The 12326-nt window shown below is 47.7% G+C and overlaps 7 protein-coding genes across 7 annotated transcripts; 4 read left to right on the top strand and 3 right to left on the bottom strand.

Moving 5' to 3' along the window:
* The first annotated feature begins 3033 nt into the window (after window positions 1–3033).
* LOC6594915 (odorant receptor 85f) lies at window positions 3034–4546 on the top strand. The gene is made up of 4 exons (XM_026990072.1): window positions 3034–3970; window positions 4022–4223; window positions 4277–4432; window positions 4493–4546. The coding sequence occupies exons 1-4, from the start codon at window positions 3201–3203 to the stop codon at window positions 4544–4546; spliced, it is 1182 nt and encodes a 393-aa protein (XP_026845873.1). The 5' UTR covers window positions 3034–3200.
* Window positions 4547–4567: 21 nt separating this feature from the next.
* On the bottom strand, window positions 4568–4945 carry LOC6594916 (protein FMC1 homolog). The gene has a single exon (XM_002020088.2). The coding sequence runs from the start codon at window positions 4928–4930 to the stop codon at window positions 4625–4627; it is 306 nt and encodes a 101-aa protein (XP_002020124.1). The 5' UTR covers window positions 4931–4945; the 3' UTR covers window positions 4568–4624.
* A 171-nt stretch (window positions 4946–5116) lies between these two features.
* Window positions 5117–5982, bottom strand: LOC6594917 (60S ribosomal protein L34). The gene is made up of 3 exons (XM_002020089.2): window positions 5962–5982; window positions 5709–5789; window positions 5117–5645 (listed from the first exon to the last, which is right to left on the bottom strand). The coding sequence occupies exons 2-3, from the start codon at window positions 5771–5773 to the stop codon at window positions 5198–5200; spliced, it is 513 nt and encodes a 170-aa protein (XP_002020125.1). The 5' UTR covers window positions 5774–5789; window positions 5962–5982; the 3' UTR covers window positions 5117–5197.
* Window positions 5983–6454: 472 nt separating this feature from the next.
* On the top strand, window positions 6455–7464 carry LOC6594918 (omega-amidase NIT2). The gene is made up of 2 exons (XM_002020090.2): window positions 6455–6513; window positions 6570–7464. The coding sequence occupies exons 1-2, from the start codon at window positions 6495–6497 to the stop codon at window positions 7400–7402; spliced, it is 852 nt and encodes a 283-aa protein (XP_002020126.1). The 5' UTR covers window positions 6455–6494; the 3' UTR covers window positions 7403–7464.
* LOC6594919 lies at window positions 7403–8884 on the bottom strand. The gene is made up of 2 exons (XM_002020091.2): window positions 7693–8884; window positions 7403–7631 (listed from the first exon to the last, which is right to left on the bottom strand). The coding sequence occupies exons 1-2, from the start codon at window positions 8842–8844 to the stop codon at window positions 7488–7490; spliced, it is 1296 nt and encodes a 431-aa protein (XP_002020127.1). The 5' UTR covers window positions 8845–8884; the 3' UTR covers window positions 7403–7487.
* Window positions 8885–9415: 531 nt separating this feature from the next.
* Window positions 9416–9733, top strand: LOC6594920 (BBSome-interacting protein 1). Its single transcript, XM_002020092.2, has one exon. The coding sequence runs from the start codon at window positions 9484–9486 to the stop codon at window positions 9718–9720; it is 237 nt and encodes a 78-aa protein (XP_002020128.1). The 5' UTR covers window positions 9416–9483; the 3' UTR covers window positions 9721–9733.
* Window positions 9734–9816: 83 nt separating this feature from the next.
* Window positions 9817–12220, top strand: LOC6594921 (LMBR1 domain-containing protein 2 homolog). The gene is made up of 3 exons (XM_002020093.2): window positions 9817–10007; window positions 10070–11395; window positions 11457–12220. Exons 1-3 carry the CDS (start codon window positions 9837–9839, stop codon window positions 12057–12059), a joined length of 2100 nt encoding a protein of 699 aa, XP_002020129.1. The 5' UTR covers window positions 9817–9836; the 3' UTR covers window positions 12060–12220.
* Window positions 12221–12326: the final 106 nt, after the last annotated feature.

Here is a 12326-nt window from a genome sequence, read left to right as displayed (position 1 = left end):
TCAGTTTTGTCCAATAAATACGAGTCTACGAATCTACTAATCTAATCTTCGGTTATATACCCTTGAAGTGTATAACCAATGTGAAAATTTCGTTTAAATAGATACCGTTTCTCCTATGACATCTGTTGTTCTTGCAAGAAACGAAAAGTCATTCTCGGGGAAGTCCAAAACGAGTTGCATTCAAAGGGGATTTGACAGGGATCTCAAATGTTTGCTGACTTTTACTTTTTGCCAGTTCCATTATTCTCTCCCCTGTGTATCCCTCTCTCTTCCTCTCTATTGTAATCCTAGAATTACCAAAATTGCCTTTCCGCACTATTAATTACCAAGGTTCGGCACTTTGGTTTTCGACAGCTGCCAGGATCCATTACCATCGCTACCACCCACCCATCAAACAGGAGACAAACACCCGCCCGGACAACAAAGGCAGCTGAAATGTAACCAAAACAAAAAGCTACGAGTATGATAAATGTTATGCGTAGATCTACCCCTTAGCCAATGGCACCCCCCACAAACTCAGCCATTTCCATGCCACCATTCGATTCCGACCCCGTTCGAATCCTGCCAGGGCCAGTGCCAGGATAAATGTGGAAATGCATTTGCCCATCAAATGCAGTCGGGCCAATAAATTCATTAATAAATGGAAAAGTGAAAAGCGCAGCAACTTTACGTTTCCTCTCCTGCTCCTTGCGTCCTTTGTTATCCTTGTGGTCTGGGTGGTGCTGGGTGCTGGGAGCTGGGTCCTGCGTCCTGGATCCTGGATCCTGGGCTGCGCATAATGCCAGCACTGTTTGTTCTGCAATGTCAGGCGCCTCCTCTTGCTTTAGTGTACAGTCCATTCCACTCCCCGATACCCATCTACCCATCCCACTACTTGAATAATGGATATTGAAATCGCATCGAGTCAAAGAGGGGTGTGAGAAATTGTACTTTATACCGATTAATGCTGCCGTGTTGGAGGACAAAACCCCTGACCATTGATTTGATTGCCGGGCAAATGGTCCTTTTCCTCTGCCGAGGCAGGTCCTGCTGCTGCCAGACATCTCCCCGTCCCAGTCCCAGTCCCGGTCCACTGCCATTCCTGTCCACCGCCAGCCTGTTGCCCACGTCTGACTCTGACACTCCTTTGTTCTGCCCAGTCATTCATCTCGGATGCTCTTGTTTGCATTCTGTGTTTTCTTTTGGGTTTTAGGGTGTTTGCCGTTGTCTATTGTGTGCACCGGCGTCCGGCAAACGGGACTGGGAGCTGTAAACCGGGACTGCTGAGTTTATTTTAGTTGGAGCCAGACGATAAAAAAAAAATCAAGGCGCCTCAGCCTCATAAAGTATTTAGTGCGACAGAGATACCGGGATGCCGCACACCCGGCACCATTTCCCAGACCCTATCCAAGGATGACAATATTCCAATTTTATTTGCGGATATCCCATAGAAATAAACAGGAATGGAACTTAACAGCCGCCTGGCACTTGCGGGTAATTGGGCCAACTATAAGTAGAAGAGCGTCCCAAATATCTGCATCTAATTTAAGAACACGAGAGGAATACTCGAAAGTGACGCATCTTCGCCAGACATAAATCTCCCGAAATGAGCCGTAAATGTTTGGGGTGCCCGCTGGTTGAGTGAGTTCTTCGGAACGCACTCACAATGTTGCAATTTCAGTTTCAATTTCAATACTCTCGATATATAGAGAGCTCCCCTCCCCGGCTGGCATCGGTTGCGGATGGAGACCAACATTTTGTTGTCAATTGAAACTAATGAATAAATTACCCATGCAGTGTAAGACAGTGGAAAATTGATGAGAGAAGTTCAAACTGGGGGCTGAACCCATGGTTCTGGTGTGTGACCGAGTGGTTCGGTTCGGTTCGGTAATGGGAACTCGACAAACAATAGATGACCGACTTGAAAGTTGTGCAATAGAGTGACAGCAGTAAAGTGACTCGTTCGGAGGGGCGAGTATTAAGTAAGAGAATCAAAACAAAACCATTATAAAGTGACTGAGAAATCCCTTTGAGAGATAGCCTGCCCAAGTATATATAAGATAAAGTATATATGAGAAAACTACGTACCTATATGACATACCCAACACCTAGCAGTGTTCCCCCAGACGAGAGGCAACCAATTCCTGGGCTGCTTAGCATTCCACTCAGATACTAGTAGGCGGAATGGGTCGGGGACCGGGAGGGCAGCTATAGGAATCCCATGCCAATTTGCTGCTGTGTGCAAGAATTTCATTAATGTCCACAGCAACAAAGAAACGGTAAATACACCCCAGAGAACTGAGGAGGTGCACATTTATGGAAATTATTAAGTGCAAGCAATGACCAAGTGGTTTCTTTTCTCTGTCTCTTCGTCTTTTTCCCATTTTCCTTTCAAACAGCTTGAATGCATTTCTTGTGCGTAGATATTTTTATGGGCATTTGCTGGAATGACAACAGCAAACACGCTGGCTACGAAGATATAATTACATCAAACTCTTTCTCAACAATAGTACAGATGGTAATGGAAACGGACTTATCTAGAGAGTTCCTTCTACGTGTAACCTCGTTCAACCCACTATATAATTGTCGCCTCATCGTCTTACTGGGTTCTAAAGTTCAAAGGATAAACGATTAGGCTTCAAAGGTGTCAAACCGCAAGACATTCCCCGACCAGAAAACCTTGGATAGGGGTTTTACCCTTTAAAACGAACTACTAAGTATTCAGGCACAGCTGACCTATGAAACCCTAGTACGAATTGAGCACAGAAACCGTACATATGTACATATAACCCCATTTGGCCTTGGTTATTGCATCTTTGATTCTGCGGATCTCTCAATTGATCTTAATTAATGTTCATTTTAATTCGTACGCCTCTCTTTTTATGGTCTGATCTTTGTAATGCAGTAAAAATAAGTATACGATATACTAAAATTTTAAGATGTTTCCGTTCGCATTCCTTTGATTTTCCAAATGAGGCAATCGCTTGGGTGTTGAGGACATTTACATGCATTATTGAAATATTTTGACGCTTCGTATAATTGACAGAGGGCACGTAATCCTTTCCATTAATAGCGACAGGTGTCTGAGGTCCTTTAATTGATCTGCCACCTTGAATGCAAACCACATCAAAGGGGAAGCCCTTAACCGCAAGATATTCCTAGTATCAGAGCTCTATAAATGCCGCCTCAATCGACAATGGAGCACTCAGAACACTTTCGAAATGGAATCCGTGCAACGCAGCTACGAAGACTTCCCCGCAATGCCCAGCGCCGTTTTTCGACTCATGGGCTACAATGTGTTGGACGCACCGGACGAGACGCGTTCGCGGAGGCTGGTAATGTGGATCTACCGCTGGCTGTGCACCTGCAGCCACGCCGTCTGCGTGGGATTTATGATTTTCCGCATTTTTGAGGTCAAAACCATAGACAGCATCCCGCTGATCATGCGCTACGTCACTTTGGTCACCTATGTCATCAATTCGGACACCAAGCACGCCACCGCCATGCAGCGAGAATCGATTCGAAATCTTAATAAGAAACTGGCCGACTTGTATCCGAAAACTACCAAGGATAGAGAATATTATAGGGTGAATGAACACTACTGGTCGCGATCATTTCTGGCCATGATTTTCATCTACATTGGGTCCTCCATTATGGTCGTCATTGGTCCCATTCTACAGTCGATTTTCGCCTATTTCACACGGCACCAGTTTACATATGAACATTGCTATCCATATTTCATATACGATCCCAATCGACACCCGGTCTGGGTCTATATCATCATCTATGCCACGGAGTGGCTTCACAGCACCCACATGGTGATCTCCAACGTGGCCACAGACCTCTGGCTGCTGTGCTTTCAGGTGCAGATCTGCATGCACTTTAGCTGCATGACTCGGTCCCTGGAGGAGTACCAACCCGATCGGACGCACGACGTAGATGATAATCGCTTCCTGGCGCAGATGGTGAACAAGCACGAATACCTAGTTATGTGAGTGACAAAAAGCATTAATGAGATGTCGACATTATTTTGCTATATCAGCCTTCAGAACGATCTCAACGGTATCTTCGGTGGGTCGCTGTTGTTAAGCCTCATTACTACTTCGGCAGTTATCTGCACGGTTTCGGTGTATTCGCTTATACAGGGCCTAACCTTGGAGGGGATTACATATGTGTTTTTCATCGGCACTTCAGTCATGCAGCTGTTCTTGGTTTGTAATCACGGCCAGCAGCTTCTCGATTTGGTATGTCGTGCCATCGATCCGGGTTCCAACTGATGGGCTGTTTTCTTCCTTAGAGCGAAGACATTGGCCACGCCGCCTATAACCACAACTGGCACAAAGCCTCGATTGCCTACAAGAAGTATCTGCTAATTATCATTATCCGCGCCCAAAAGCCAGTCGAACTCAGCGCCATGGGGTATTTGCCGATCTCGCGGGACACCTTCAAGCAGGCAAGTAGAGTCCGTAGTTTTAGAGAGCATTGCTTAATCCGAGTTCCCTGTCCGATTCAGCTGATGAGCGTGACTTACCGGGGTCTCGCCATGATACGTCAAATGATCGAATAGAAGGAATGAACGCACACATTATTCGAACATTAATCAGCTTTAATCGCACTACACACTATAGAAATCTAGTCACTAGCATCACTTGGGATCCGTGGGCAACTTGAAGCCGACCACATCGGCTGTTTCCTTCACGGACCGCTCTCCACGTCCATGGTACTCCTTGTACAGCTCGTTATAGTTGCGCAGACTACTCAAGTAGGTGAGATATGTTTGGCCTAAGAAGACTGCCTCGTTGCGGGCCTTGCACAGCTGCTGGTCGGTTGTCTCATACTTTTTGTACTGCGCCAGTATGTAGCGTGCGGCCAAGGATTCCTTAATGCAGCCACTTGGCGACGCCTGGCGGAGCTCGTGCAGCAGAGAGCGCAGAACTTTGGTGGCCGACATCCTGCGCCAAGGGTAAAAAACTTAATTTATTGAAAACAAATTAGAGAGCGCCTTCTTACGTGATTGTGATGATTATCGAAAATTGTGCAGAGTTATCAGAGCCGAACAGCTGTTGGCGACAGAGTTGCCACCGCCTCGCCTTATTTGTGTCGATATTCATCAGTTGCAAAATAAAAACCGCATAAATCCGTTTTGGAAAAACAATTTATTTATAAATTTCTTATTTAGCAGTTAACTGAACTCCGAAGTCCTATGTCCGCGATGCGTCTACTTCCTGGGCTTGCCAGCCGCAGGCTTCTGTCCGGGCTTCTTGCCGGCAGCTCCCTTAGCGCCAGCGGCTCCCTTGGGGCCCGTGGATTTCGCACCGGCCTTGCCGGCTCCTGGCTTCGTGGGCTTGCCAGTGGGCTTCTTCTTCTGCTCAACCTTGGGGGCCTTGACCGGCTTCACCAATGCCTCGCGCTGGCTCTTCAGGGCCTTGACGATCTTCTGCTCCTCGATGAGGAAGGCACGAACGATGCGCTCGCGCAGGCAGCCGTGGCACAGAACACCTCCGTAAGTGCGGGCGACGGTCTTCAGGCGCTTGGACATGCGTGGGCGCTCGCTGGGGCGGGAAGGGGTGATGCCCTTAAGCTTCTCCTTGCATTGGCCGCAACGGGGCACAGTCTTGTTCTTCTTGACATACTGGTACACCAGGCGACCGCCAGGAGTGCGCACACTGAAAGCCAAAACAGGGAACATTAGAATGCACCTTTAACTTGCTTTAAAATGTTATAGTTACATGCGCCTCTTGTTGGAGCGTGTGTTGTACGACAGGCGTCTTCTTAGCGTCAGACGTTGGACCATGTTGTTTTTGTTGCTGCTGCAGGCCAGGAGATTGCGTGGAAAGTGTATGCAAAAGCAGAGAAATTCATTATTAGTTTGTTGAGTCACTATTTGGGGTGCATGTGCAACAAGTGTATGTTAAATATTTTCTGCAGCTATAGCCAATTTGCGAATATTCCCCAAAAATTATTTTTAAAACACGTGCGTACCCTTCTAGACAGGAAAAGAAAGAAAGATGGCAGCGGACTTATCGAATATACCGTCCGACCCTCAGAAATATACCAAAATATACCGGCTCATCTTAAAAGTATACCGTAAATATACTGAAGAATTCAAGTTCTTTTATACATATTCCTCGTTTTTGATATTCCGTGCAATATAACTAGGTAAATAAAACCCTCAGCCCTGCCCACATAATTTTATCCGATTAATGAATCAATATTCTACTTGACTGGCTTATTTTAAATACTTGCTTTTATTGGATTTAGTCTAAAAAGAGGTTTTAGCAAAAAAGGTCAAACAAATACTATTGCTCAATTTTGATATTCCGTGGAATAATTCTGGCTAAAATCCACATAATTTTTGATGATTTATCGGTTATTTATTTATCGTTATCTATCGTACTTTGCAGCTCTGCCTGACCTGTGATTTTCGATAGAAAGCAACAGCTGGTCGTCGATTCCTTATCAAACCGCAGCAGATAAGAATTTCTATATATGTATATATATAGCATATAGTCAACATGAGCAAAGTAAGCAACAGTAAGTAGATATCGTACTGAAACTCACTTATAATAAAACCATAAACTGTGCTGTAGTCATGCGTCTTGCGCTGCTGCAACTCAAGGGCTCCAAGGACAAAACGGTCAATGTGCAAAATGCTGTTAGCAAAATAGAAGCCGCCGTCAGGGAGCACCAGCCCCGTCTGATCACGCTTCCCGAGTGCTTTAACGCTCCGTACGGCACCAAATACTTCCGCGAATACTCCGAGACCATACCAGATGGCTATACCTCGCAGCAGCTTTCGAATCTCGCCAAGAAACATCAGGTGTACATTGTGGGTGGAACCATTCCAGAGCTCGGCGAGAACGATGCCATCTACAATACGTGTACGGTGTGGTCGCCCAGCGGCGATCTGATAGCCAAGCATCGGAAGATGCATCTATTCGACATCGATGTGAAGGGCGGCATTCGCTTCAAGGAATCGGAGACACTCTCGGCGGGCAATGACTTTACCACCATCGATGTGGATGGACACAAGATTGGCATTGGCATCTGCTATGACATTCGCTTCGAGGAGATGGCGCGTCTCTATCGGAACGAGGGCTGTGAGATGATCATCTATCCGGCCGCCTTCAATATGACCACAGGACCCTTGCACTGGGAGCTGCTTCAACGTTCCCGGGCCAATGATAATCAACTCTTTGTGGTAACCACATCGCCGGCTAGAGATCCCAGCGCTGAATATGTGGCCTATGGCCATTCGATGATTGTTGACCCCTGGGCCAAGGTCCAGAAGAGTGCCAGCGATGGGGAGGAGACTGTGGTGGCCGACATTGACTTCTCGCTGGTGGAGCAAGTGCGTCAGCAGATTCCCGTCTTCAGCCAACGCCGCCTGGATCTGTACGCCACCGCAAGAAATGGCCAGTAATTTTAATGATTGTTGATTGTATTGTATATAAAATTGAATATAACTAAACAGATTTCACATTATTTTCTTACGATTCACTAACATATTATTGCTTTAAGTCCAACTGAGGACTGTCGGTAGGAGCCTCCGCAGAAACTGATTGCACATAGTGGGGTCGCTGTGCTTGGTCGAACAGGGCGCGTATGGCCTCGTCTGTAGCCATCAGGGGCTGACTAATGAACTCCAGAGCCTAAAGGAACATTAAAGACGATTATTAACATTAGTTCTGTATAAACAAAACGAATACGCACCCGAACTGCATACTTTTCCGCCTCACAGAGCGGACTCGTGCTGGCGCTGGACAGCTTGAGAGTCTCCTCCGGAATGCCCACTCCCGTGTGGAGCACCATTCGCTGTAGTATGTTCAGATTCTCGGCACTCAAGCTAATCACATCGGTGGCGGGCAGATTGAGGTAACGAATTTTGGCCAAAAACTTTAGTTGCTTCAGCATATCCAGCTGGATCTCGCGTATCTGGTGCGTGGCATGCAGCAATTGCTTGGTGGACTCGTTCAGCATCTGGTTTTTCTGCGTGAGATCGGCCTTCCAACGTGCCAGCTCCTCGACCATGACACTGCTCGCCAGGAACTTGGATCTCCACACCTCGCATTGTCCCGCAAGAAACTCAATTTGTTCGGTATGCGTCGTCAGATTGTTGGCAGTATCCAGCAGGGCTCGAGCCAGCTGCAACTTGTCTTCGGTCAGCAGATTGACGCGAGTCTGCAGATCCTCACCCACTGACGCCACCAGCAGGTTCTTTAGCTCGCTATTGACCTGCGTTTGAAATTTGTATTGGGCCTGGAAGTAGTCACGTTCCTCCCTCATTTTCGAGAGCTGCTCCTTCAGGATATCCAACTTGCCGTTGCTACCATCTTTATTGTCGCTCTCCTTGGGTTCAGGGTCCAGTTCTTGGGTGCGCAGTGTGGACACTTGATCCACGAGTACACCGATGTCAAGGTTATTTTTGTCGCGATGAATTTTATGTTTGGTCGATGGTGCAGCAGTCATGGGATTTACAGCTCCTGGATATGGCTCAAAGGGAACGAATTTTGGAGGTTTAGTCTTTTTGTGTTCCGGCAGTGGTTCGTGATGCGGTTGCACAAGCCGCGGCTTCAGCTGCACCAGCTCTCCCTTGGGCAGGGCCGGGGCCAGGCTTCGGGTAACAACTTCGGGGCGTCTGTAGAGCGTATGGAGGCCCGGCAGCGGTAGATGGGAGGCATGGCCACTGCTTGAGGATGTTCTCCTTGTAATCGCCGCCTCCTGGATAACTGTGCTGTCTTTCCGTGATAGTTGCGGTCGCTTGACCACATCAGAACTTGTTCCATCGGTTTGTTGTTCCATCCCATCGCCGCTGGTGCGGCAGTCCTGGGTCTTGTCAACATTGACATCTGTGTGGTCATTCATTTATTGACGATTTTGGCAGTGCCACCTCCCTGTATTATATAGAATATTTATCTTCTGGTTTTTGCCAGCAAAACAAAATCGAACAATAACAATGGCAGAGTTGTAGAGCTGAAGACACATCGATGTCATCGATGTTTTGTTGGGCACTGCAGACATCGTAGTACCATGTAAAAACCATCGTAGTTACCATGTAAAAAACTTTTGTGTATTTTGTGTACCCTGGTGTTTCCCTTTTTTGTTCAAACAACATTTTATAACCAATAAAATAAAATAGATTACTTAAAATAGGCATATCTTGTAGAAAATGGATCAATTAATTAGTTAAAATAATTTGTGCTGAATTGTGGGGCCTAGCTAGCTTGTAATACTAAGCCGAATATCAAAATGGAGGAATATCATTTCCGATCATGAACAAATTAACCCATTTTGGACCAGTGCTTAAAAAGAGTGTTTTTTATGGTGGGTGAAGTGGGCTAAGAGGAACTTATTCAATTCGTTCATGAACGGCCCCACTGATTTAAACAAAAACAAATAAATAAAGTAAAATAAAAAAGCATATCGAACGGCTGCTCTGTGTGCCATAGTGTCTTAGCTGGAGTACCAAGTGCCAGCGATTGGGTATCACATCCATCCGCTAGCATGTCCGAAGTGGAGTCTGAGCTGCTTAGAAAAGTGAATGAGAAAATCGATCTGATTGAGCCCACAACCGGAAAACTGTTTTTCGAGCACAAAACAGAGCTGGTTTTCTGTAGGCCGCACCTGATGCCGCTAAAGACGCAGGCGCTGGAACGGCTAGAGGAAATGCATCGCGAAACTGCGCGTCAGCTGCAAAAGAAGCGAAACAATAAGAAAATCACCGAGCCCCACAAGGAATAGGCCGTCAATCAAGTGGCCCGAAATGAATTAGTTATTACACTTAGCCAGTAATCACAGCACACAAACACACACCACACACTCACAAAAAGCACAAATTGGTTGTTGATACTTTTACCATGGCCTATCTACTGACATTCGGCATCATCGCGGCCCTCTGCTTGGCCAGCATCTCGCTGTACCGCTATGGCAACATACCACGTCAGCACATCCTGGTCACCCTGTCCGTGCTGACAGCCTGGTGTTTCTCGTTTCTGATTGTCTTCACCATTCCGCTGGACGTGACTTCGGTGAGTATAGAATGGCATATTGGCATATGGTTCCATATGGTTGATTAAAACTCCAATTACAGACGCTTTACAGGCAATGCCTGGCGGAACATAAGCTGGCACTGGACGCAGCAGGTAATGCTAGCACAACGGCCAATATAACCCCGCCGCCCGAATGCCAGGAACCGTGGGGAATGGTGCCCGAGTCGGTGTTCCCCAACTTGTGGCGCATCATCTACTGGAGTTCGCAGTTCCTCACCTGGTTGATTATGCCATTGATGCAATCGTACCTCAAGGCCGGCGATTTTACGATCAAAGGCAAACTAAAGTCGGCGCTCATCGAGAATGCCATCTATTATGGCTCATATCTATTCATCTGTGGCGTCCTGCTCATCTACATTGCCGTCAAGGGCGTGCCCCTGGACTGGCAGAAGCTAAAGGCAATCGCCTCGTCGGCTTCGAATACCTGGGGTCTGTTCCTGCTAATCCTGTTGCTGGGCTACGCCCTGGTAGAGGTGCCACGCTCGCTGTGGAACAACGCCAAGCCGGGATTCACTTTGCAATACGCCTACTTCAAGGCAGCCAAACTCAGCACGGACAAAGCGGAGGCCGAGGAGCATGTCGATGATATACTAGAGTCGCTGCAGTGCATCAGCCGGGTGGTGCCCAACAACCATGAGCTGCGGCCCTGCGTGGAGACCATCATGCGGAAAGTTCCAATTGAGCTTCAGGAGCGGGCCAGCCGCAATTTCTCACGCACTGGAGGCAGCGGCATGGGAGCGACTAGCTCCACTATTTTACCCTCGGAAAAGGCCCTGGTTCGCATCCACAAGCAAGTGATCAAATCCCTGCAGACGCTGCAACGCACTGAGGCGCTGTGGAGTGTGCAGGTAGACACAGTGCTGCATCTGGAGGATGTGGCAAGGAATATACATTCCGCCGAGCGACGCTTCAAATCGGAATTCCCGCGACAACGCACACAGCTGGAGAGGATCTTCTACAGCGCCACATTGCAGTGGTATTGGGAGTGTCTACTGAAGGCGCCGTTCCTGAAGACTCTCTGTGTGGTCACTGCCACCATGTCCGCTATGGTGGTGTGGAGTGAAGTGACCTTCTTCAGCCGCGATCCCGTGCTCTCCATATTCGCCAATGTGATTTATTTGGCCAAGGAAAGCTACGACTTCTTTACCATTGAAGTATTCTCCATGATGGTTCTGTGCTACTTCTTCTACTGCACCTACTCCACTATTCTGCGCATTCGCTTTCTGAATCTGTACTACCTGGCGCCCCACCATCAGACCAACGAGCACAGCCTGATCTTTAGTGGCATGCTCCTGTGTCGCCTTACGCCGCCAATGTGTCTTAATTTTCTGGGTCTAATACACATGGATTCGCACATTATACCAGAGGTGAGTGTAGATATCGATTGATATGCCTTAAACCTTATTATTGAACTATTTTTCGAACCAGCGAATGATGGAAACTTATTACACTCGAATCATGGGACACATGGACGTCATTGGCATCATCTCGAACGGCTTCAACATTTACTTTCCCATGTGCATGCTGGCCTTCTGTCTGTCTACGTGGTTCAGCCTGGGCAGTCGCGCCTTGAACGCCTTGGGCTTTCAGCAGTTCCTCCAAAATGAAACTATTGCCACGGAGTTGGTGCAGGAGGGCAAGGATCTAATCGCCCGCGAGAAGCGGAGGCGACAGCGCGCCGAGGAGGCCATGGCTAGGCGGCGTGACTTCAATCGGCCCGATCCGACCGTCGCAAGCAATGACTACATGAACAAGTACCGCTCAGGTGCTGGAGCCCTGGCCGGCAGTCGCACCCCAGCCGATGGACTACTCCGCGACGGCGACGGCAGCTTTGACTATGCTGCGGTGGCCTCATCCTCAGCACTAGGCGTGCCCCGTTCCCTGTCGGAGGAGATTAACGACCGGTTTGGCGTGAGCACCCAAATGCAGGTGGGATTCAGGGGCACCAGTGAACTCGACCCGGACTATGAGGCGGAAAATGAACGACGCATTGTGGGGCCCCCGCCACGCGGTCTCTTCGATGATGTTTAGACAAGCAATGGCTTAATTTATTTTAATGTATCTCAATGTCTGCAATGTTCCATAAATAGTTTCGTTGACGCTTAAGTATTTTCTGCTGCTGCTGTTCCTCTCACAGGCACGGCACTGCGCACCATGCACGCCATTTAATAAAAGGAAGGCTACAAACAAAATATATTGCTTTAAATCCGTTGATTGTTGTGCGAAGGCTCACCTATACTTTTCTTGATGGACTTCTTATTGTAGTCGCTTTCCTTTGACGTTCGTTGCCAAATCTTT

Source organism: Drosophila persimilis, unplaced genomic scaffold, assembly GCF_003286085.1.
Source record: "Drosophila persimilis strain 14011-0111.01,24,50 unplaced genomic scaffold, DperRS2 tig00000000-arrow-pilon, whole genome shotgun sequence".
Lineage (NCBI taxonomy): Eukaryota > Metazoa > Arthropoda > Insecta > Diptera > Drosophilidae > Drosophila > Drosophila persimilis.
Note: the sequence above shows the minus strand (reverse complement) of the source record. Positions and strands in the feature narration are given on the sequence as shown.